This window comes from Andrena cerasifolii, chromosome 4 (assembly GCF_050908995.1).
Source record: "Andrena cerasifolii isolate SP2316 chromosome 4, iyAndCera1_principal, whole genome shotgun sequence".
Classification (NCBI taxonomy): domain Eukaryota; kingdom Metazoa; phylum Arthropoda; class Insecta; order Hymenoptera; family Andrenidae; genus Andrena; species Andrena cerasifolii.
Window position 1 is genome coordinate 13,891,077 of NC_135121.1, and position 23,491 is coordinate 13,914,567.

Here is a 23,491-nt window from a genome sequence, read left to right on the forward strand (position 1 = left end):
ATTTGTAAATCGACCAGAAGAGCGACCCGTGCCCCACCCTCTACTACAGCTACGAGACTGTTCGATATCGAGCGTTTGTTGGATCCCGCGGAAAAGCCCGTGACTCCAGCCGAGCTGCAATTTAGAGATATTCAACGTGTGGTACGTGGATCGTGCTAAAACGCAGACGAAACAGCGCGGAAATCGTTGGTGAACGAGCGGAAGCTCGATCGGCGCAAGCGCACGTCAAACGACCTGCGACTCGTTCTCATCGATCTCTGCGTCCTTTCACGTGAGATTGCGGCCGCGTGAAAACGGAAGACAAGGCATCGTCGACGGACGATAAGGGTATCGTGCGTATTTGGTGAACGTCGGAGAGGATCAGGGTGAGGCTGAGAGAGAGCAAAGCAGCGTGGATGAGAGGTGTGCCCGATCGAGAATCGTTGACTCGCGAAGGAAGTTTGCAAAGGGTTTTACCTTCGGTTCGGAAGCGGAAGTCTTCAGTTTCTTGGGAGGCGGAGGACTGGCTGCGGTATCCATGGCGTCGTCGGGCGTCGTGGTGATCGGAAGTCCGGTACCGGTTACCGCAGCAAGTTTGGTTTGCTCAGGTTTGGCAGCCGGTCCGGCGGCTGTCGCGCTAGCTGGGCTCGGAGGCGGACAAGGGGCCGCGGTGGAGCTGGGCGACGGTCCAGGCCCCTGGGAAACCGAGAACCCGGTTCGCGAGCTTGGCGAAGGGCCCTGGCTCTGCTGAGGGGCGGTCGCGGCCGCTGGAGGTCCCTGAGATTGCGCGGCAACCCCTATCGCTCCGGCCCCAACACCCACACCCAGACTCGGCCCCGGCCCTGGCCCTGTCCCTGGTCCTGGCCCCGGTCCTGGCCCTGGCGTCGGCCCTGGCCCCGGTCCCGGCCCTGTACCCGTCCCGCTCGACGTTTGACTTTGGCCATTGCCGCCTCCGACCCCGACACCTACTCCAACCCCAACAACTCCAACTCCAATTCCAACTCCAACCCCAACCCCGACACCAACTACGACCCCGGCTCCAGTGGTTCCGCCAGGGCCGCTTGACCTCGCGGTGCCGTTCATCTCTGGTTTGCTCTGCTGTGCCCCCACATGGTTAATCTGCGGCTTCTCGTGCTTATCCCGTGTCTTGTCCCGACGATGTCCGCTCGAGCCTCTCTTCGACCCGGCGGTCGATGAGGTCGCGTTTCCAGTCCCACCGGTGGAGCTCGCCGAATGGCTCGGTTTCGATTTGTTCGACGACGATGACGACGACAACGACGACGACGACGAAGACTGGCCACCGGTAACACTGCTACCACCACCGGCCCCGGCACCGACACCGACACCGACACCGGCACCACCGACGCCACCGTTTCCACCGGTACCGCAACCACCGGAACCGCCACCATCACCAACGACACAACCCCCACCGGCACTGCTGCCACCGGTCCCCGCGGTACAGTCCGTGTTTTGAGCGTTCTGACCGATCGCCGAGCCGGCCGACGACGACGACGAGCCCGAACCCCCCGAGGTGGACGAAGAGCCGCTCGAGGACACCGAGCCGCCTCCGCTAGCGGCCGCCTCTTGCGACGACACCGATCCGTTGATTTCGTTCGACTTGACGATCTCGTGTTTCGCCTCGCTGCTCTTCGTACCCGGTTTCGTGCGCTTGATCTTCATTTTCAGGCCCTTGTCGACGGTGGCCGAGTGTTCCACGGCCATTTTGCCGGGATTACCAGTGTTCCCGTGCGCGTTGTTTACGCCACTCACCACGGCGTTGTTCTGTTTGCTACTCGTTCCCGTAATGATCGTCGAGGAACCGTTTGCGTTCGCGTTCGCGTTCCCGCTCCCGGGACCGTTGTTACCGGCGTTACTTACAACGCTTCCGTTCCCGTGTCCGTTCCCGTTACTAGGGCTGTTTGAGCGCCCCGATGAGTTGAGGCCGCAGGAAGACGGCGCCGACGACGACAACGACAACGCTGACGAGCACGAGGAAGATGATGACAAGGAGGACGACGATGACGAAGACGAGGATGACGACGACGACGATGATGAGCACGACGACGACGACGACGATGAGGATGATGACGACGTCGAAGAATTTGAGGATTGCCCGCAACCGTTGGGCCCTGTTGACGCGACGACTGACGAGGACAGGTTCGACGAGCTCAAGCCGTTTGTAGAATTTTGAAGCTGCTGCTGCTGCTGCTGCTGTTGCTGCTGATGGTGATGCTGCTGATGGTGGTGATGATGATGATGATGATTCGTGGTATTCGAAGCCGATGATGCCGAGGCAGGCGTTGAAGCCATGCCTGTCCCTGAGCTCAATTTCTCGTCCCTCGTCTTCTCAATGTCCGCATCAAGGTCGATTATCAAATCCCCTATTCCGATGTCCCATTCGTTGTCGTCGTATTCAAAGTTGTTGGTCGCATTCGTCGCGGCCGGATCCAGCTCATCGGTGTTTGCAGCCACCGTGCTTGCTTTAGAATCTCGCTGCTGGCCCGATGACGACGACGACGACGACGACGACGAGGACCTGTCCCGACCTTGATGGTGATGGTGATGATGATGGTGATGATGGTGATGATGATGATGGTGATGGTGATGATGCCGATGGTCCTTATGGTCCTTGTGGTCCTTTTGGTCCTTACGGTCTTTACGGTCCTTACGGTCCCTGCGCTCCTTGTGGTCCCTTCCTACCAGGCCGCGTTCCTGTCTCTTCGACGCCTGACCGCTTACTCCCCCAACGCCGTTACCACCGTTTAGCCCGCCGTTATACTTGCCGCTCCCGTTATTCTGATTGTAATAGTTGTTGTTGTTGTTGTTGTTGTTGCTTGCTAGATCGATCACGTTGTTATTCCCGCAATTGATAGCATCGACTTTCCCCTGGCCGTTTACGCGATCCACGTGATTGTCGTTATCGGGACTGTCCTCGTTGTTGTTACGATGGCCGATGCTGTTGTTGTTGTTGTTGTTGGCGTTGTTGTTGCTGGGGTCGTCGTTCTCGTAGATGCTGGTGCTAGTGCTGGTGCCGGTGCCGGTGGTGCTGTTACTGCTATTACTGCTGCCACCGCCGGTGCTGTTGACACCGTTGTTGCAACCGCTGTTCTTGTTGCCGCCGCTGTTGTTACTGTTACCGTAATTAACGTTGTTGCCACCACCACCACCACCGACGAACGGGGATGGTCCTTTGCGGTTTACGTTAGGGAGGCGACCGCCTAGTGGCGTGGTCGCCATGCCCTTTGAAACGTTTCCCCGGTACCCGCCAGCCTGATCACCGACTGCCTGCCTGTTCCCGCCGATTCCAAGTAATACCACCGCGCGCCAAACGCGTCCTTTTTACCCCAACCACCACCCGCGAGACGCGCCTCGTCCATCGAACACATCACTTACTCGATCACGTCTACCCTCCACCGATATTCGCGATCGTCCCGAAATCCACCCTTTCCTTCGCTTCCCTTCGCCTTCCTTCGCTTTCCTTCCTAATCTCTTCCAATCCTCTTCGCCCTCCAAATTCTATATCCCTCTATCTCTTTCTCGCGCTCTCTCTCTCTCTTTCTCTCTCTCTCTCACTCACTGTTTCTCTCTCTCTCTCTTTCTCTCTCTCTCACTCACTGTTTCTCTCTCTCTCTCTCTCTCTCTTGCGCGCGCGCTTTCCCCTCCCCCCTTGTGTCGCCCACGGGATGCTCTTCCGTTTCAGAAATTCACGCAGCCACTCGTTTCCATCGACGCTTCTTCAAGTTCAGCTCACCTCCTCTCTTCTCCTCTTCCGTTTTCTCCTCCTGCTCCGCCTCCGCTTTCTCACCGTCACTTTTTGCACCACCGCCGCCGACTTGCGCCAACTCGCGCCGTTTATCGTCGTCACTCAGCTTCTCCACGGGTACTCGGACGCCGCCAGTCACCGTTCGTCGTCTATCTGTTTCGCATATCGCGCGAAACGACCGACACCGCGACGTAGCGCATCCTCCCTTTTGCTATTTTACTTATATCCCTTCCGCGTGCTTTCTCGCGTGCACGCCCGCGCCCGCAGCTGTCGGGACCGGAACCGGGACCGAAATCGAGATCGGAACCGCCGCCACCGCCGCGATCCTCCTTCCTTTAGGCACGTCCGACGAGTCTTCCTCTGGTCCTTTTACAAAGCATTAGCTCGGAACGCGGTTTGTCCTTCCGACTTGGTACTAAAGCGGCGACCGTATCTCTGCTGTTCGTCGTAGTTTCGATCTGCAATCAAAAGACACGATTCTGTGAAGAGCGTCGGGATGCGTTTGTCGCGCAAACCATTCGCCTCGTAGCCTCGTCATTTCCTTCGGATACCGGTTCGTTGGCCGAGTTACGAATTCATCGCTCTTCGTGCAACCTCCTTTACGATTTTCCGTTCGCAGACGAACGTTTGGGACGAGGCCAACGAAATCGGTTGGTCGGATACACTTCCCAACTATATGCCAGCGGCAAACAACAATGGAAAACCAAGAAAAAAAACAACGGATCGCGCAAAATGGAAGAGGAACAGTGGGTGGAGACGTAGAAAGGGCGAAGGACGAGGAAGCGGAACAGGAAAGAGAATGCAGGAAACACAGTGGTACGAGAAAGAAAGAATCGGTCGCCTAGCCGAGGAGTTCTGCGCTAAGAGACCCGAATTGCCCCTACGGATCCTATCGAATCGCTGCTCCTTGCCTACAAATCGGTATTCCCACTTACAGAGGAATTCGTGTCAGGGAACGATTAATTTTACCGGTGGCATTTGGCACTGATCCAATCTCGTCGGCGTCGACGTTGGCATCGGCAGCGTCGTAGACGGTCAACCCTCTGAGAAAGACTAAACTATTCGCCTCCCTTACTGCCATCCGTCTTTTTGCACTTTCGCGCGTACGCTATCCGCGACTGAACCAGATCGATTAAACCTTCGCTCGCTAACAATGTAAACACGCATTTCCAAACCCCACCCCTTCATTCGTGCGAATAGTATACGAAACCCTTGCCGCGCCGAACCGCTCCCATTTCTTTCTCACTGTCAGTCCCTCTGTAGAATTCTAGCAGTCCATCGTCGCATCCCTCTTCTTCGCAACCGGCGAATATCCTCCACTCGTACGCAGATCCAGGTTACTACGATACGGCGCCGAATTCAATTCAAATTACGGCGAGTTAATATTCCATTACGCCTGTCGGTCGGTGGTGAGTGGCGCGCGTGTATACCGAGTTGAGATATATCTCCTTCCCCTCTTGCCCCTCTTGCCCCCTTCCCTAGAATAATTGAACGACGCGATCGTGGAAAGCGGAATGGCGAAAGCCTGTTTCCTTTCTAGTCGGGCGCACTGCAATCGCTGGATCGGTGGATCACTGTACATATCGCGGGAGCTTTACGCTTCGAACGGTTATGCGACAACATCTAACGCCTCCACCGCCACTGAGTTTATCCCTCCCCGTCCCGGTGCCCTTGTAAATACGAACCGCCCGTATAATCACATTCGTGCTTCCGTTCGTTCTACAAGTTACGCTTCTGCCGCAGTTTTAACAGCTTCACCTAGGAACGTCGTGCGGCCCGCGTCCCTGGTTCTCGCAACGCCATCGTTATTTACCGACACCAACGATAATATTTACCGCTGAAAAGTCCGAGTGTCGTAGACAAATTTAGCTGTGTCGGCTACTCGAGCGGCCACCGTTTCCCGTTATCGTGCCTATAAATATTTATAATGCGCTCAATAACGACAGCAATTAAACCAAAGCCGAAGCTAGAGCCAGCCGCAGCCACTAAATATAAGGAGCATTTCTCGTGCGAACTGATGGGTGGGAAAGAAAAGGTTTATCGCTGCTGAGAAGCCATTACCCTTGCTAGCGCACTGTACACGCGCGCTAAACTCGAAAGTGCGTGATTGAAAAACGCCGGTCCCTCGTGGATCGTATTAGTTTTTGGCTCGAGTCACAGGCGCTTTCTCTCTGTGTTGCAAATTTTCCCAAGACTAGTGCCAGCGGCGACTACATTTTGCGACTTCAACCTGTTCGTAGGTGCGGAGTTATTCTTCAATACGTCCGACGGAATCCGTGCCAACTCGAAACGTGCGTTTTTGTAAATTTAGAAACCAACAGAACGAAACAGGTCGTCGAATCGCGCACTGGCCGCAAAAAGGAAGCGCAACGGCTGGGCCAACCACCCCACTCTGGCTTCTTTCAGTTAGCACCGCTCGCATCGTGCTATATTTACAAGCGCAATCAAATCATTCGCCACTTTTTCTCTCCCAGCTACTCGAACTTAATCGACGCTGAGATACCACCTCTTTACGATCACTTTGCCAGATTACCCGTGGCTAGTAAACTAACTGCATTTGTCTGCCAATATCCCGTGAATTCTACCGCGATAACTTAATCTTAAAATTGGAAAAAGAATGGTGAAAGGTGGTAGATACGTATCGCGAAGGGAGTGTCCACTTACCCCTGCCGAATCATTCGCTGAATCGCGTCGCTTCAACTTAGGCCCCCTCCCCCGCTACCTACGTATAATTAACGCGTTTATCTCTGATTTATAACCAGCTGGAAACGCCTACTGTCCCCGAGCCGCATCCGATCGGCATCGGCAGTGAAACTCTATACGGTCCTATTTAGCTACTTTGCTCGTCCTTTATAGATAGATAGTATTGGACCGATCCGTTGATTTCTAGTGCCACCCAAGCATCCACGCACAGGCGCGACCTTATCTCTCGTATATGCATAACCTTTCAACAAGTTAATTGGAAAAATCTTTTTCCGATCATCCACGAATACATACGCGCCTACTGCAAGTTATCGCGAAAGTGTCGGCGTCGCGCGCATACACACGCCGAATTCCACGCATCTCTCGATAACCGATGGGGTCCGCTGGATATTCATCGCGATAACGCGGCGATAACGATTCGCGATATCCGCCGGGTAAATAGAGTATCGGGACAATGTCGCGTACGTCGCCGAAACAAATTGAAATTATCATTTGTAACGTACTACAAACGCGTCTCCATCTATCTGCTGCATGCTCGAATAACCGAGTTCGGAGCAACCCTCGTCGTAAAGAGGCAGAAATTCTATGTGCAACGGTGTAACGTGATTTCTGAAAAGGGGCACGCGGACGAATGTGAACGCAGCAGCGCCTTTGTTCTATGCAGTCCCGTGCGAAGGAGGAACGGAAGGATGAAAGAGCATCGGTAGTCGAGGAGGAGAATTCTTTTCGGGCCTCGTTAGTGCGTTGAAGGGTAGTTAATGCGCGCGACTCAATTTACCAAGCCGAGTGACGGTGACGGTAACGGGACGGTCTCGTAACTGTCGCTGGTACGTAGTCGCAATAGCTTGCGCAGGTCGATAAGTACATGCTCCGGGGGGTTCCTCCCAACCGGCGTTTTCACTCACGAGGCTGATGCCCGCAAAAGAGCACGAGACGCAGTCAAACGCATGCATGCGCGCACGCATACATAGGTAAGTGCACACGTAACAGCCGGTTCGGTGCAATTCGGTGGTCCTATCCAAGGACCACGTATTCGTGTTCACAGCTGTCGAGAAAGCCGCTAATCAAACGTCCTCGTCGCATGCCGCGAAACAAACTTCTTCGGAAAGGAACCGGAAAAACATACGGCAGAGAAACGGCCACCGTCGGAGAAGAGCGCGCAGCAAACCATGTTCAGTGTGCATTAGAGTGGCTCTTATTTGCTCCTGGTGAATTTTTTTTTCAAGATTTTCATCGTGGCACCCCCAGAATAGTTGCAAATAATACAAAAAAAATCTGTGTAAAGTTTGAGCCTGATTGGATAGCGGGAAAAGGTGCCCCTGGGCCCTTGAACATTTAAGGGATCATTCCGGTTGGAGGGATTGAAATTTTTTTTTTTAAACAGTTTTGCAAAGCACATACCCTCAAGAATGTACTGTTAAGTTTTCATGAAAAATTCCGATTATATTAGATTCTACAGGGGCATTTGTAGGGAGCGCAGAGGCTCGGCCAAGCTGAAAACTTTGAATGCGCTTTTCTCGTAACGTTATTTGTCCATATCGTGAAGATAAAATCTCAAAACTATGGAACCGATTGCTTTATAAATTTTACTGCTTATTCTGCACACCTGTGACTCTCGCAGGGACTACAACCAAGTATTTTCATTGAGTTTAACCCACTCTTAACTTGGAGGATATAATATAAAATCGACTTCGTGAGCTATTAAATAATTATTTAAACGTCGAAGGGCCCAGGGGCACCCTTTTCCTGTTATCCGATCGGGCTCAAACTTTACACAGAATTTTGTTTATTAATTGGAACTATTCTGGGGGGTACCGCGGAGAAAATTCAGAAGTCGAAAATAGGAGTCACCCTAAGTAGTGTGCATACAGGGTCATCCGTTAAAACTGCAACCTGCGCGCGCGCGAACAGACGAAATGGCAACACCGCCTCACGGACGCATTCCACTACATCCATTCACCGGCCCAGCGTTCGGAGGGCTGCCAGCAACCACTGGACAGCAGTGATGCCTGAACTTCGAAAATTTTAGGATGGTCTATTTCAAATTAACGTCGCAAAGAGCTATTTGAAATTTCCCGGCCCGGGTTGAAGAATTTGGGGCCTCTTTCGTATAACTTTTGAACTATAAAAGATATCGGAATGCAATTTGCCCCGAAAAGCGAGGAAAAATTATTCCCTCTTAATGATGAATAATTCAAAATATTTTACGTTTACTTAATTTTTCTTTTATCAATTTTTTAACCATAATTGTTGTGAAAAGCTTTTGCAAACCGTTTATTTAATACTGTATTTAATGCTCTTTTTAAAATTCATGGTGTTGATAAACAATCCACGATAATTGTTTGTGTATCATTACTTCCATAAATTGAGAAATTAAATTTTAATTCAATTACGTGTAAGTTCTGCAAACCTCAGAATCTATTCTGGTTCTTTTTTATAATTTTATCCTTAATGCAGTGCATGCATAGATCGGACGCGACGGGTAACTAATAGGACGTGTCTTTGATTGTAAAGGTGTTTGAATTTTTTTCTACAATTTTTGTGTCTGAATGTTTTAACCTTTTAGCTACTCAACGCTTCCGTTAATGTCATTTTTTGGAACGATGCGCCATTATTGTGGCTTTTACACGCAGGTGGCGAAAAATCTCTCCGTACACAGGAGTATAGCACAGCGGTCAACCCTGTTGTAGCCAAAATTTTTTAAATTAAGACGGGTACGAAACCGGTCCACATTATTTTCAAACCTCATTACAGTGATCTGGGGTGTAAGTGGTAAACCCATCAGAAAAGCGGAGCGCGCGGCTCGCTTACCTGGGCCGGGAAATTCCGCACAGCTCATTGCGACGTTAATCTGAAAGAGATCATCCTAAAATTTTCGAAGCTCGGGCATCACTGCTGTCCAGCGGTCGCTGGCAGCCCTCCGGACGCCGGGCCGGTGAATGGATGTAGTGGAATGCGTCCGTGAGGCGGTGTTGCCATTTAATAGGTTGCAATTTTAACGGATGACCCTGTACTCTACCCTTCAAAAGTATCTCTCGTCACTTACTACACATACATACGTTTGATAAAGGAAAAAATAGAATAAAATGTAACATATGTAGTTGATTACATATTGCTTGTCCTTATAAAATTGCTACCTCTGCTTTCAACGTTCGTATATCTGCAAATTTGCCAGTGTAATTCAGAGATAAGGCTATCATTGTTGCTTCCTATATGATTCAACTGTTCAGATCCTACTTAGCAACTCGTGTTCAACTTTTTCCTACAGAATTGTTTAATTACATTTGAACGCTGGTAATGTTACCTACATTTTAAATTAGCTATATTCCCGGCAACCACCAGCCTCGACAGTTATTCCTCAAAAAGAGCCGACTATTTATACATATGTAGATGTTAATATTAATCGAATTGCAGTTGGAAAACCACTTTTAAGATAAAACAGAATGAAACGATTGCTACGTGCTAAGTAATATCCAAGTAGGACGACTACGGGCATGTGGAGAAACGTTGTATTTTCTCCTTCATCAATCGCACCTGTATCAAGTGATGAATTACTTTTGAGCGGCACTATATATATTTATACATTTGTTCGTTTGTCGCGTGGATCGAGAGCAGAATCGAGGTAAGGGGACCACTAAGAGCTGCACAACGCTGGCCAACGGTAATGGCAACGGCTGCTACATACATAAGTAGCTCCTACATACGCTTTCCACTCACTTTACGTTTGTCTAAATTATCCCGAATCCAACGATCATACGAATTGCGTAGAAAACAGTCGTATACAGAGATTGGTAAAACCGTACGTTACAGCTAGCTCCGGTGTTACCGCAACGTTTGTTTCGCTGGTGGAAATGAACTGCATGAAACGATCGCCTCTGGTGACGAAAGAAATCCCTGACCTGCCTCAATGGTCTCGTCGCATCGATCCAAGTGTCCTGGCGATTCTATAACGATTCGTCGAACGCGACAAGCACGCACGCCGCGCCGCGAAAGAGTCTAAAACTTCCGTTAGCGCGAAATAGTAGTCGATTCTATCGTTATTCACCGCTTGGGTGTAGGTAATGCTCGCATTCTAGATTCGAGCTGTGCAGGCATGCCTGTAGAACGAGATCGTATACGTGCTGTAAGCGCATCTGCTCACGAACTATAAACCATACGTTCTATAAGCCGGTGGAGAAATTTCTAAGTCACGTTTAAATGGAAACCGCCGTCAGCCGACACGGTGCTATTCAGGTATAAAACGATCGGAGTGAATACGATATCACGATTGAACTCGCGCTACCACTTATAACACTGTTGCTTGCCAGTAGCTTCGCTAAAAAAAGAGGAGAAAAGAAGGGTATAGTACCGCGGCTAAGCATGGCGGGGGCGATACGTTAGGGCAGTTCACACGGGAACTTTGGGAGTATGTTTATGTAATAAAGTAGTCAGCGACAGTTAAGGGGTCGAAAAAAGAGTGATCTTTGGAAATTTTTTACTCGAAAGCTGTAACACATTTCTCAAAAAATCTTTTTTCCTTTTAAGCATTGCATCTAGTACCGTGCATCGTAATTTTTTTATTTAAAAATATTTAGCAATAACTGAGTTATTGTCTATCACTCCAAGGTTCTCTAAAAATAAAGGCTTCTGCGGTTACCACTGCTGCTCGAAAGTCGATCATCTAAAATAAAAAATTCAAAAGAATTTACTTATTACATTATATTATCTAGTACTTGAACGAAGGATTTTTCGAAATATTGATTTGGGAAAAAATGGCTGATGTTCAAAGTAAAAATTTCAATTTTTATCATAAATCGTGCCTGATTTTTGTAAATTACAAGAAAACTAACCATCGGATAAAAAATCCTTCGTTCAAATACTAGATAATATAATGTAATAAGTAAATTCTTTTGAATTTTTTATTTTAGATGATCGACTTTCGAGCAGCAGTGGTCACCGCAGAAGCCTTTATTTTTAGAGAACCTTCGAGTGATGGACAATAACTTAGTTATTGGTAAATATTTTTAAATAAAAAAATTACGATGCACGGTACTAGATGCAATGCTTAAAAGGAAAAAAGATTTTTTCAGAAATGTGTTATAGCTTTCGAGTAAAAAATTTCCAAAGACCACCCTTTTTTCGTCCTCCTGACTCTGAGCATGACCCCTTAAGGGTGTATTGGACCTATCTTCAAAATGGTACCAAGTTGATGAAAATTTGTGAGATTGCTCTTTCCAATTTTCCTGATGTGCTCCAAAAATTTTAAACGAATTCTCTAAATGGTTGCTGAGTTATAACGATTTTAATTTTCACTGATTTTACACGTACTCTTATGGAAAGAGACGACCTTTACAGATAAAACAGCTGACAAAATGTTGAAGAAATAGTACCAATGTTTTCAATTTTTTTTACATGTAGTATACGGGTAGGTGAAAATATCTGCCAAGTTTCAATTGGTTTCACTACACCGTTTTAAAGAAATAAATTATAACTTGAGAAAATTGTGAATTCAGGGCATTTTCACTGGCAAAAGTTTAGCAAATAATGCTAGAGAAAGCATTTGTAAAGTGAAAAATACCTTCCTAGGAGTAAAAGTAAGACTCCAACTGTCGTTCGAGTTCCATACATCTAGATTTACTATGCGTAACACGAAGATATTCAAGTATTTCAACTTTCATATACTTTTGTCTAATATTGTACGTCCGATACATCCTTAACAGCCTACAGGTATGATCCATCGTTTATGGTACAATATATCATTTGCAATCCTCTTCGTCTATAATAAAAACAGGACAAATTCGGCGGTCGGTAAATTCTCGATCGAACGATTGGACCAACAGAGGAGCTATTATCGTGGGTCGTTTGAAGTAAGTGGTAGAAGACACGGAAAAGGCCAATACGCACCTACATACCTATGTATAACCGCTCAAATACGGCTACACAAGCGATAAATCAACTTCGTTCGGAGCTGCCTGTTACTACCTAATTGCAAGTAATTCGAAGAGTGACTATTGTTACGCGAAACGGACGAGAGAGCCGGAAAGACGAGGTACGTAAAGAGAATAGACAGAAGAAATGGGGGGGAAAAGAGTGAAGGCTGTTCTGCAGTTTTGCGGTTTTCTATGACGAGCACACGGTCGAAACTATGTACATACGCCGCGCCGTAAAGGAGTGCCGCTGGGATACACTGCGGAAGAAACAGAGGTTAGAATCCCAAGTTGCATCCAATACATATGTATGTACATGCATTATGAAAAAGTGTGCGGTTCTTTCTTGTTGAACGAAAGTTTGGTAAACATTTTGCGCGGTGAATACCGAGCAGCTGAATGGAACGGCCCGAAACTGGAACGGGATCAAGCACGAGCAACGCTTTATTACGCATTCAGAACAGCATTGATCGGCAATATAAATTAATGCCATTTCTGGATAGTGTTTGCTAGTAAATGGCTGAATACTACTGCAACAGAGTCGTGGCTCGAACGTTTGCCGTTTGCCGTTTACCAACCCGTCGCCCCCCTCCTCTCCCTGCCCCTTCCCCTCCCCGCCCCTGACTCACAATCGCCCAAGCACTCCGGCGGCCAACCTCGACACAACCACGCCAATACGAACGGCCACTGGCGTAATCTATCAGGGAACCAACGATTTAGGTGCCCCCGTTAGCTTTTGCACTTTTCTTTCTCCTCGGGATTCAGCAGCCTTCAACGTAGAATTAAAAGCAAAACCGTTCTCCTCCTGAACAGCATACTACTTCTTCGCACTCGCAGCTGGCACGGGAAGTGACACGGTCAACATCTACCGCAACATTTTTTGACGAATGATCGTGCGACTATTATAAGTTGCATCAGGGCCACTTATCTATTCAATGGACGAACTACAGGCAACAAAAGTTTCCTGACAGCAAACGGCAATGTTTGTAATTTCCGAGCAAACCGTGTTTTTTTTTGTCCCTAAGAAACCGATGCTTCAACTGTGTTAAATCCTTTTTGGGTATTCACTTTCATGGCGAAGTAGAGAAAAACCGTCTCTGCATGTGTGCGTGCAAGTATGTATGTATGTATCTATGCAATGCGCTCGTAGTTGGCACGACAGTACTGTGTGTAGTTTGTCGTAAATACGGCGTTCACTCGATGCGTCGACGCTGATGGCAAACTGTATTGGCAGATTCCATCCGTGTTAAGTCCGTGGGGTTTTATAGGCTGGCAAAGTCTACCTGCCTTTTCTTCGAGCAGACTCTTTCGCCTTCGTCTCCGTCTCTGCATTGCCTCTATTGTATCCCCATATACACTTCCCTATCCTCTTTACAGCTTCGTCTCCCTTCTCTCTTCCTCTACCAGACCACCGGCTTACCGTCTTACCATCTACCTCTACCTCATCCTTCCCTTTCCCTCGTGGACTTTGTCCCTCTGCCCTTTCTTCAATTCTACCGTCGTCATTTCGCTTTATGTGCTTTCTATTCCCTGTATTTTGATGGACAACAATATATTTTGTTAGACAACAATATACTTTGCTCTCTCCTGGTCCATATCTCCCGTGTGCACCACGGTTTAAAATCTCGAGACCGGTTGTTGTCCGGCCGTTTTTTGTCGCAGAGCAAGCACACGTTGACGACAGTATCGGTTAAGGAGTGGGAAATTAGACTGCGACTAAATCATAAGAATGAGAAAGAACGCGAGATACTTCCGCGAGAGACGGTTAAAGCTACCCCAGCCTTTGATACATATATAGCGAAAAGCAAACTGGCTCTCGAGCAAATAGGATTCATCGGTAATCATAAATGTGGGTAACAGAATCGTTTGATGTAGGCTACCGTTCAAGCACAGCACGTACGTCTAAACAGTCTCCGCGTTATTTCGCCATCATCCCCCTATAATCTATGATGCTATAACGTGGACAGAGAAGCGTTTCTCGCTGGACAATGCAAGAGTCGACGGTTCGAGGAACTTTGTTCAAACATTGCGAGCATAATTAAAACGCGCTTAATATATCCATGTGCTATCCCATCTGCGGTATACGTCCGCGGATGTATCCATCTTTATTCCAACCATCCCTCTCGCAATTAGTCCAACGTTGACAGATATTGTCTCGGTTGATTATAACATTCGTGATTCATTACTCATGCGGCAACGGCTACGCATCCCTACTGTCCTTGATCGTTTCGTCGTCGCAGCCTTCTCGTTGCACAATTTAACTAAACCCTCCGGCCGTGCATTCGCACGCGTGTTCCTATCACAAACACAAACATTTCAGTTACTCGACACGATGCTAATTCCGTATGACCCTTCGAGTTAACAAGGAAACAAAGGTGCAAAGTAGTAGATCGGCAAATAAATGGCAAATTGTGAGCATTCAAAAATCTGGCCGCGCAGGCTTCCGTGCGAGCGTTGTGCGCGCATAATGGGGGGGGGGGGAGAGGGATAACAATGTAGCTTGGTCAGTTACGCTGGACAATTAGTACGTATGCGGTGATATCGGAATGTTGCGAGAGCCACGAGCGACCGTGTTCCGTGTGTTACACACTGCCACACACGTATGTACACGTAGCGCGCCTATACGAGAAGAGACCAGTTTCAGTGGCATCGATACACGTCGTGCCATTTTACGCGACGCAACTTTCCCCCTATGACTATGTACTCGCCTCCTTACCCCTAACCCTGGTGTACCGTTCGCGTCATACCCGTCCTTTCTATGAATACATTTTATTCCGTACTTCACTGCTCAACGTATCGCGACAAAGACGAAAATGTCAATGGTAGGAATGGATATAGAGAACCTAAACCAAAACCGAGACAGCAAATATCGAGGTTTTGCTCTTTCAACGGGAAACAATCGCCACGCTATGACGCTAACGGCAAGGGAACGAGACTGTGACAAATTATCGGTCGTTCGCAACCAGAAATTCGTAGCCTTCTGATGCGAATAATACATACGTATATACGTATATACATATATATATATATATGCAAGCGTCGACGCGCTTTAGACTGGAATAAAACTAAAGCGAAGCAACGCCGTTCCAGCGATTCCGACGTAAAACGGTGAGCATGAAAAACACGCGATACCTGCCTGACCCGTGCTAATGTAAGAGAAAAGGACAGCCCGATGGGAAGATTGGTGATTTACACGGGAGGGAGAAGAAAAGAAGAAGAAGCGAGCGAGGGGGAGCGGGGAGGATGGGGCGAAACTGCAACTTAAACGGAAAAAGATATTATGTGGTTAAAGGGAAAAAGAAAGAGACAGCCTAACAGAAATGTACGGTTGAACGAATGTAAACGAGAAGATACGAGAGGAGTGAGCGCGAAAATGGAAGAGGAAAAGGGAGAGGGGAGAGGGGAGAGAGAGAGAGAGAGAGAGAAGAGAGAGGGAGAGAGAGAGACAGAGAGGGAGAGAGACTGAGAGAAGGCGCGCGCGTGTGAATGTAGGTAGGAAGCAAGAAGGGAAGAAACAACATCGCCTAACTCGCTTGCTCGCACGCACGCACGGTCGATCGCTCCTGCTGGCAGCCATTTTGTGCTTGCTCGTAGACCCGACATTCCTACCCCGGGAAAGTATTGGCTGTGATTCGTTTCAACCGTACATCTGTCGCACAGTACTTATACTTGGCGAAGCAGCGACAAAAGTGTGGACAGAAATGGTGCCTGCACAAGAATCAACTTTTTCCTCGCAAACACGGCTGCTTTGTCGTCATATTAAAGTGGCCGAGCATCTCGCACCGTCGGACAATTAGTTCTACGCCTGACACCCTTTCGTACTTGATCTGGTACAGTCGCGATGAAAAGCGCACCGCTTCGGTTCACTCTTTATAAATTCGACGGTTAACTTTTTGCTCGTACCTACCCCTCTCTACTTCTCACTGGACAAAATACACACGTGACGTCGTATCCACGTGCCATCGTTAGGCCACGACTTCCAAAATGTAAATGACGTTTGACTCTGTTCTGTCGTATTTGTCTGGCACGCATCCACTGCGACACTGTAGCAGCGTAACCGTAACCATAAAGAAAAATCGTATATCGGCGTGTGTCACTGGTAATGTGTACCTACAAAGAGCCAAGTAGGTAGTATAGCTTGCAAACAATATAGCAGGCTCTAATCGAGTTGGGCAAACAGACGACAGAAATGTAAAACGCTTAACACCACTGTGACGGCCGGAAAAGTAAGCCATTTTTAAGAATTCTTTTCAGGAATAATTTACAGTTTTCATTGAAAATTTTTATTACCTACCTTTAGTACGCTGTCTGAACAGACTATACAAAAAAAATAAATAGCAAAACCTCCATAAATTTTAATATATTAATTAATCTTCTAGACCCCCACGCGAGCTGGTCGAATCTGTAACTATGGGACACCAGGACCGAAATGAAATTCCTTTTTTTTAATAAACTATATGAGTGTAGTTTCCGTTGTACGTTCCGATTTCTTAAACAAATTATTTTTGTAAAAATTGCGCGCTTTAGAAGTAGTACAGCGGAAACTACACTCATATAGTTTATAAAAAAAAAATGAAATTTTATTTCGGACCTGCTGTTCCATAGTTACACATTCGACCAGATCGCGTGGTGGAGGGAGGGGGGCTAGATAATTAATTAATATATTAAAATTTATGGATGTTTTTCTATTTTTTTTTTGTATAGTCTCTTGAGGCAGCGTGCTAAAGGTAAGTAATACAAATTTTCTATGAAAACTAAATTATTCCTGAAAAAAAATTCTTAAAAATATGGCGTTCCCCCTTAAACTAAAACGATAAAGTACGATTCGAGTATTCGCGAAGGCATCGTTCGAGCTGTTCAATCGGACAAATTAAATATCGAACAGCGCACGATTACAAATCAAGTTAACAGCCCGAGTTACGAGTATTCTTCTGCGAAGAAGACTATAGAATGGGTTTGGACGCTTTCCAGCTGGTTTTTCGAATGGAATTAACAGAAAGCGTTTCCGTTTTGTATTGGATGTCGATGGCGTATCCAATCGAAGCGCCTCGTCGTACGGACGCGAACCACTGGTCAGTACGTTCGAGGATCTTCGAAATGTAACGATCAGAAATAATTTTCTTCGGAATCGTCGTTTCTCAATGCTTTTATAGTACGTGCTCGATATAGGTAATGTATGTTGGAGCCAAACAAGCCAGCGATACGAGATTACGAGATCCGTGATAAAATTTCATAAATACTTTTACATTTAAGAATCGCGTAACTCGCGTATCGCGCGAAACGGCTTTGAATCGCTAATGACACTGATAATGACAGGGACAATAATAATTTACCAACGCTACAGCTACGGGGGGACGATTTTATCGTACAAGGGTTATCGTTGCAAACACGACGTTCGCTCGATGACCGTGCGTCTAAAGTCGATCGTTTAATCAGTTCTAGATTAGAGCGGCGTATATGTCGCCATCGTTTAAAAAAATGACAAACTATAATTTTGTAATTATTTCTCGGTCAGTCGTACGAGAAAATAATTCACTTACGACTTAAGATAATCGGCAAGACGGAAGACGCTAAGAGATATCGTTTCTCCGACACTTTGGTCGGTGTAAGTTTACACAAGAGGCACGGCTGGATATACGCGTAGGTAAGTACGTAAGTGTGAAGAAGAAGAAAAGTAATGTTACTGGCAACGATTGATTCCCGATATTCCGTCTTGAGATCGAAAGCGTCCTGTTGGCGTTAAGCAGGTATTTCTGTGTCGAGGAGCGTGCAAGTACGTTTGCAAACCGTACCAGGGCTAGGAGAGGGGGAAATTAGATGCGCGCGAACAACCGTCGAAAAACACGGGTAAACGAAAGAGCGAGGCAAAAACTCATTGAAACAGAAGTATGTAACTGGTACGTCCTGTTCCGGCGAAGCGACGCCGAAAGAAAGTGGCAATAGAGAATAGGGATGAATCGATCCAACATCCAGCAATCGATTTCCCATTCTCACGGAGAAAAGCAAGCATTTAAACCGCTCGTTAACGACACCTCGAGGTCGGCAACGATGCCGCCCCACCGACGACCACCGCTAATTACTCTCCACGAGAATCGTTTGGGTTCACTCACCGCTTCTCGGTTATAAGCCGACAATAGGCGATCCTATCGCACCGTATACGAGTACACCGTACCTAGCTCTCGCTCTCTCCGTCTCTCTCTCTCTCTTTCTCTCTCGTAGATGCGCATAGTGCCTGCTTACCACTTCCGGGCAAAATCTTCAAGTTTAATGTCAGCGGAGGTTCACGATCGAAATTGTTATCGGCTTACCGTTACGGCACATTTCTATCGCTAAAACTTGTTCGAGCTTCAAAATAACCAGGCACGGGGAACAATGGAGGAAAGTGGAGATTGTAAAGCAAGTGCTACGTGTCCTACATATAAATCCAACCTTTTCGAGTTTACCTACTGACAATGAGAATCGACGCTTCCTATCCGATACGATCACTCCTCGCCTTATGTAAATAGATCTGTGTATGTTGGGACAAAACTTGCCAGGCAGTTACAAAATCATCTACAGAGGTATAAACGGAAAGTAACGGTCGTTGAACTGAATACATTGCTGTGTTCTCCCATCCAAGAATAAAGTCTTGTGCAGGAAGGAATGGTACGTATTAACTCTTTTACTCGAGGAACAACGAATATCTATTTCGCAAATATATCGAAGCTTCGGTTTATCGTGTAAATTATTATAAATCGTTGCATCGGTGATTTGCTCCTTGGAACGCATACGGATCGGTACACGTGTATAGACAATCATGAAATTCGATGGCACGTGTGAAAATGGATTGTTTCCCTATCGCGAGTACTGCACCACTGTATGCACAGATATAGAAGACTTGCAAATTGGACAACGAGATGTCGTTAGGCCGTGCTCTAGTCGCCTGATAAAGCGTCAGTTTGGCTTGTAAGCACAATCTATCGCACTAAACTAAAATTCAAGTGCAAACAAGCTATTCTCTTTTCCCGATTCTTCCCGTGGGAAAGGAATAACCGAAAATCGAAGATCGCGAGGCTCGGTTGCCCTTCGTGTACCGTTGAAGGCGAGAGACCGGTCGAGAATATATGTATATCTCTCTGTTATACAGATGTAACGCGACACGATCCAGTCGTCACGAATTTCTTGAATAACACTTTTGCTTCTGACGCAACAACATTAGGCGCGCGTGGACGTTGAAATTAGTCGGTCGTTGTAATTCCGAACCACTGAATGTCAAAGATAAACATATAGAATGGATAACGACTTGAGAGGAAAACGATAGGAAGACGAGGAGAGGCGAGCTTCTATCCAATGCGCTGGAGCGCGATCGTAATCGATAGCACCGAATACACGACGACGACGACGATGACAACGACGGACTACGACGATTTCGAAATCGTGAAAAATTGTTCGCTGCATCAAGGCGCGCGTGGACAACGCCACAGACGAGCAGCCAAAGTGTAAAAGACGCGTACAAGTAACGTGGCTCTCGTACTGCGAAATACACAATACCGGTTCGAAAGAAGAGAAAAGACAAGCAGCAGCAGATCGCTACAGTGGAGCGGTAGAATGTGTGCGCGACACGTACATCGCGCGTACCAGCATCGCTTTTGCTCACGAGACTCACGGCTAAAAGGGACGCCGGGCGGAATGAGAAGGGTGAGGTAGGGAAGGGAGGGCTGGGGGGGATAGAGGAGGGCGGGACGCACACATTCGAAGAGCTACATAGTACGTACACGCGCCGCGATGCAACGGTCGAGTGGCGAGTACGTATTGTGTGTGTGTGTGTGTGTTTGTGTGTATGCGATATAAGCTTGCACCACGCGCTCGGGCTGGAGCGCGAGCGCGCATACGCATGAAAAGTGCGATTCGACGCAAGTACGAATCCTTACCATTGTGTACGCGTATCGGCGACCAGGAGCACACGCCGGCCAAATTCAGCGTTTCTCAAAGTATCTTTCCTCCCCTAGATGTTATCCGTTTTGTTGGTCGTATGGATTCATCGACGCCAGTATATTCCACGAGGTAATCCTGTTCCAACAGCGATGATGAATTTTCCGGTCAAGTCGAGTGCCTCGCGACACGCTGTAACTTCACTTTACAACTTCGTTCCCACGCACGTATATGCGCACGCACAAATATCCGCACTCCCAACAGATCATTCGACTCGATAACTCGTCGCTACACCATTCGCCGACCAATGATTTAACGCTTAAATGCACCACACACACCGCGCAATCCACGGTTCCGATCGAATTCGAGGCGATTATTCTTTTTCGTTGGTGGTTAACCGGTGCCGCTTGCTTGCTTGCTTGCTTGCTTGCTTGCTTGCTTGCTCGCTTGCTTGCTCGCTCGCCCACCTTCACTCTCACTCTTCCGCTTTAACTCCGCCGTCTCTGTCCCCCATCACGCACTGCTCCACGTCCTTCTTCTTTCAGCGTTGCACTTTATCTTTCAACGCGGGTACATTGCCAACGCGCATCACTTTTCGTCATACTCAGTAAACACGAACACGCGATACAGAGTCGAGCATAGGAGCACACCTTTCCCGTGGCACGGTACGGAACACGACGCGTACCCTCTGTACTGCTAGTTCTCTCCCGGCGCGAGCAACCGAGAATCGAGCTTCGTTTGCTCGAGCTCCGACAGATCCAATAGCAGCTCGCCAAACTCACTACTCCCGGGAGCCGAACGATATCGTGGCCACGAATTCACGAAGCTCACGACCCCCGATTAACGAGCCATATACTCGTCATGGTTTCGCTACGTTCACGCGACATTAGCTAACAACAAAATATACAAAACACACGAACGGGAGTGCTAATAGCAACAGAGAAACGAGCATGCCCGTGCGCATTCGTTCGTTTGTTCATTTGCTCGCGCGTTCATCCCGATACACAGGCAAGGTATACAGAGGAGACGGAGGTATAGCTATCGAGAGAAAGAGACAGAAACAGGAGGATAGAAGAGGGTACGCTAGTGAGAGGGATAGAGGCAGAGATACACAGAAAAGGGGGAGAGAGAGAGAGACAGAGGTAGCGAAAGAGCGAGTGAGTGAGAGAGGCAGGAGGAGGGGAGGAGGTTTGCACGCAGCACCCTGCGCGTCTCTGTCCGGCAGCTACCGAGGATACGATTATCATGCGCACTCTCTCTTTCTTCGTGTCCACTCGATGCCTCTGTTTCGGTCTCTTTGCGTTCGCGAACGTCTACCGGTCTTTAACTCGGCCGGATCGGTGCTGTTCGTTTCGATCGGGCACTCTCACACCGACACACTGAACACACTGAACACGGTGAACAGAAACTCGCGTACACATCGAGAGGCGAAGCAGCAGCTCCTTCGTAGTCGTCTCGTTCACCGACGCCGCCGCGAGAAATACACACACTTTCTTTCCCAAATGTCCAACTTCTCCCGCGTTCAACCACACCAGAGTCACGTTCACAGGATTCAGCGATGCTTCGGCCGTCTGTAGCTCGTCGACTCACTCGAGAAATCGCAGTTTTCTAGTTTACCACGAGTAAAGAAAAAACGCAGACACCGCACCTCCCTTGTCAGAGAGCACTCACGGCAGACCGCAACACATGGCTACGGGCCTCCACCAAGATCGGCCATGCTCGGCCGTATTCGGCTAACTCCGGACAGGGCCGTGCTCGTCGCTCCAGTCGCCACTTCGCTTCATTCGAAACCGACACGCACAACTTTTTTTCTATCGTCGACAAAAAATACTCTCCCAACCTAACCGATCAAACTTCTCGCGGAGTTGCCTGCTTCGCACGCGATTTACCAAACAGCCTGATAAAGCGTGGCTTCGTGGGGCGATGTTTCGTTATTAATTATTATCTTCATGTTTCTCGCCCATAATTGTTCGGCTCGTAGTTTAATCGTTATCGCACGAATGACTACGGGAGGAATTATCTCTTCTAACGGTTTCGCCTATACATTAGCTGACGTATCCAGCTATTTTCTTTATAAAAACATTCCGCCCACAGTTATCGTGTTCTCCAGTTTTGGCTATAATGGTCGTACGTCAATGTATGTATGTATGTATACCTCTCACATGAAAAACTGTGTGCTGCGTTGTCGTTGTTGCAAAATCGATGCTTCGTGTTCGTGTTTTGTAGACACGCGACACGCCTCGAAGAAGCAGCAGCGATTACATCGAGCGTAGACACCTGTAAGCGTGGAGATGAAACGTCGAAAACTATGGAAACGATTGGTGCGAGGACAAATGAAGAATAGGAGGCGGGCTCCCGATAGTCGGTTTCCGGTGGTGGGCAACCGTTAGAAGCAGGGCGAGGGTTCTGCACAGGCGTCCTCCGTCGTCTTCTACCGAAGGCCGTGTGGTGTCACGGTGAGCGTGAGCGTGGCAAAACCCGGAAAGAAGAAAAGAAGCCGAAGGAGCTTGGAGAAGTACGAAGGAGCACGAAGGAGCCCGAAGGAGCTACAAGACCCTCCTCTCTCTCTTTCACCTCCTCACCGTTCTCGCCGCAAGCAGCCCTGTTTGCCGGCACCGTATGTCCAACGTCCATCCAAACGAAACTCTTCTCTTCTTTTCTCTATCTGCCTTTCCTCCATATTATGTTCCACCCTTCGTTTTGCTATACATACACTCCGCCTATCGTTTATTAAACAAATGACAAATAATGCTCTCGGTGCACCGTTTCAACGAATAGAACTACATTAAGGTAGCTCAGATCAATATTCACGTGACCGCGAAATTCTTTTGAGAATGATATCTGTGCCTGACTTTATAGGGAAAAGAATCCGTGGATGCTTAACCTCGGGGATTCTGCAACGTGTTATTTTAAAAGTACGTGTCCTTCCCTCATCCGTATTAACATAATACACTACCTACCATGCGCACGTGTGCCGTAAACGGTCGACTTGGCATCGTATATACATATACGCTATACACGTTGACTTTGATCCTCGACAGTTTCATAACGCGCGTATGTATGTATGCATGTACATATGTGTATATTCCCCTGCCCTAGACGCTTAGATCCCATCCGAGGCCGATACAGAACATTTTTCTTTCCCTTCGTCATTCTGTTGCTCCTATTCTTTTCATTCCATTATCTTTCCTCGTTCCTCGTTCCAACCTCCCCCCCCCCCATCTCTCCC

At 47.9% G+C, this 23,491-nt stretch overlaps 1 protein-coding gene and 1 long non-coding RNA gene across 5 annotated transcripts in view; one reads left to right on the forward strand and one right to left on the reverse strand.

Annotated features, from left to right (window-relative positions):
* The window catches only part of LOC143368249 (uncharacterized), a 44,226-nt gene that overhangs the window by 14,845 nt on the left and 5,890 nt on the right, over positions 1-23,491 (reverse strand). For 2 of the 4 annotated variants that reach the window (XM_076810772.1, XM_076810773.1), the window contains exon 2: positions 457-4,200. In XM_076810772.1, the coding sequence (XP_076666887.1) occupies positions 457-3,216 (2,760 nt within the window). In that variant the 5' untranslated portion in view covers positions 3,217-4,200. Of the gene's footprint in view, positions 1-456; positions 4,201-23,491 lie in introns of those variants that run through there. The other 2 variants (XM_076810775.1, XM_076810774.1) reach the window with 2 other exon arrangements.
* On the forward strand, positions 4,176-22,598 carry LOC143368290 (uncharacterized). Its single transcript, XR_013085203.1, has 3 exons — positions 4,176-4,295; positions 4,362-4,558; positions 22,489-22,598. It is a non-coding gene; the product is annotated as an uncharacterized LOC143368290 (long non-coding RNA).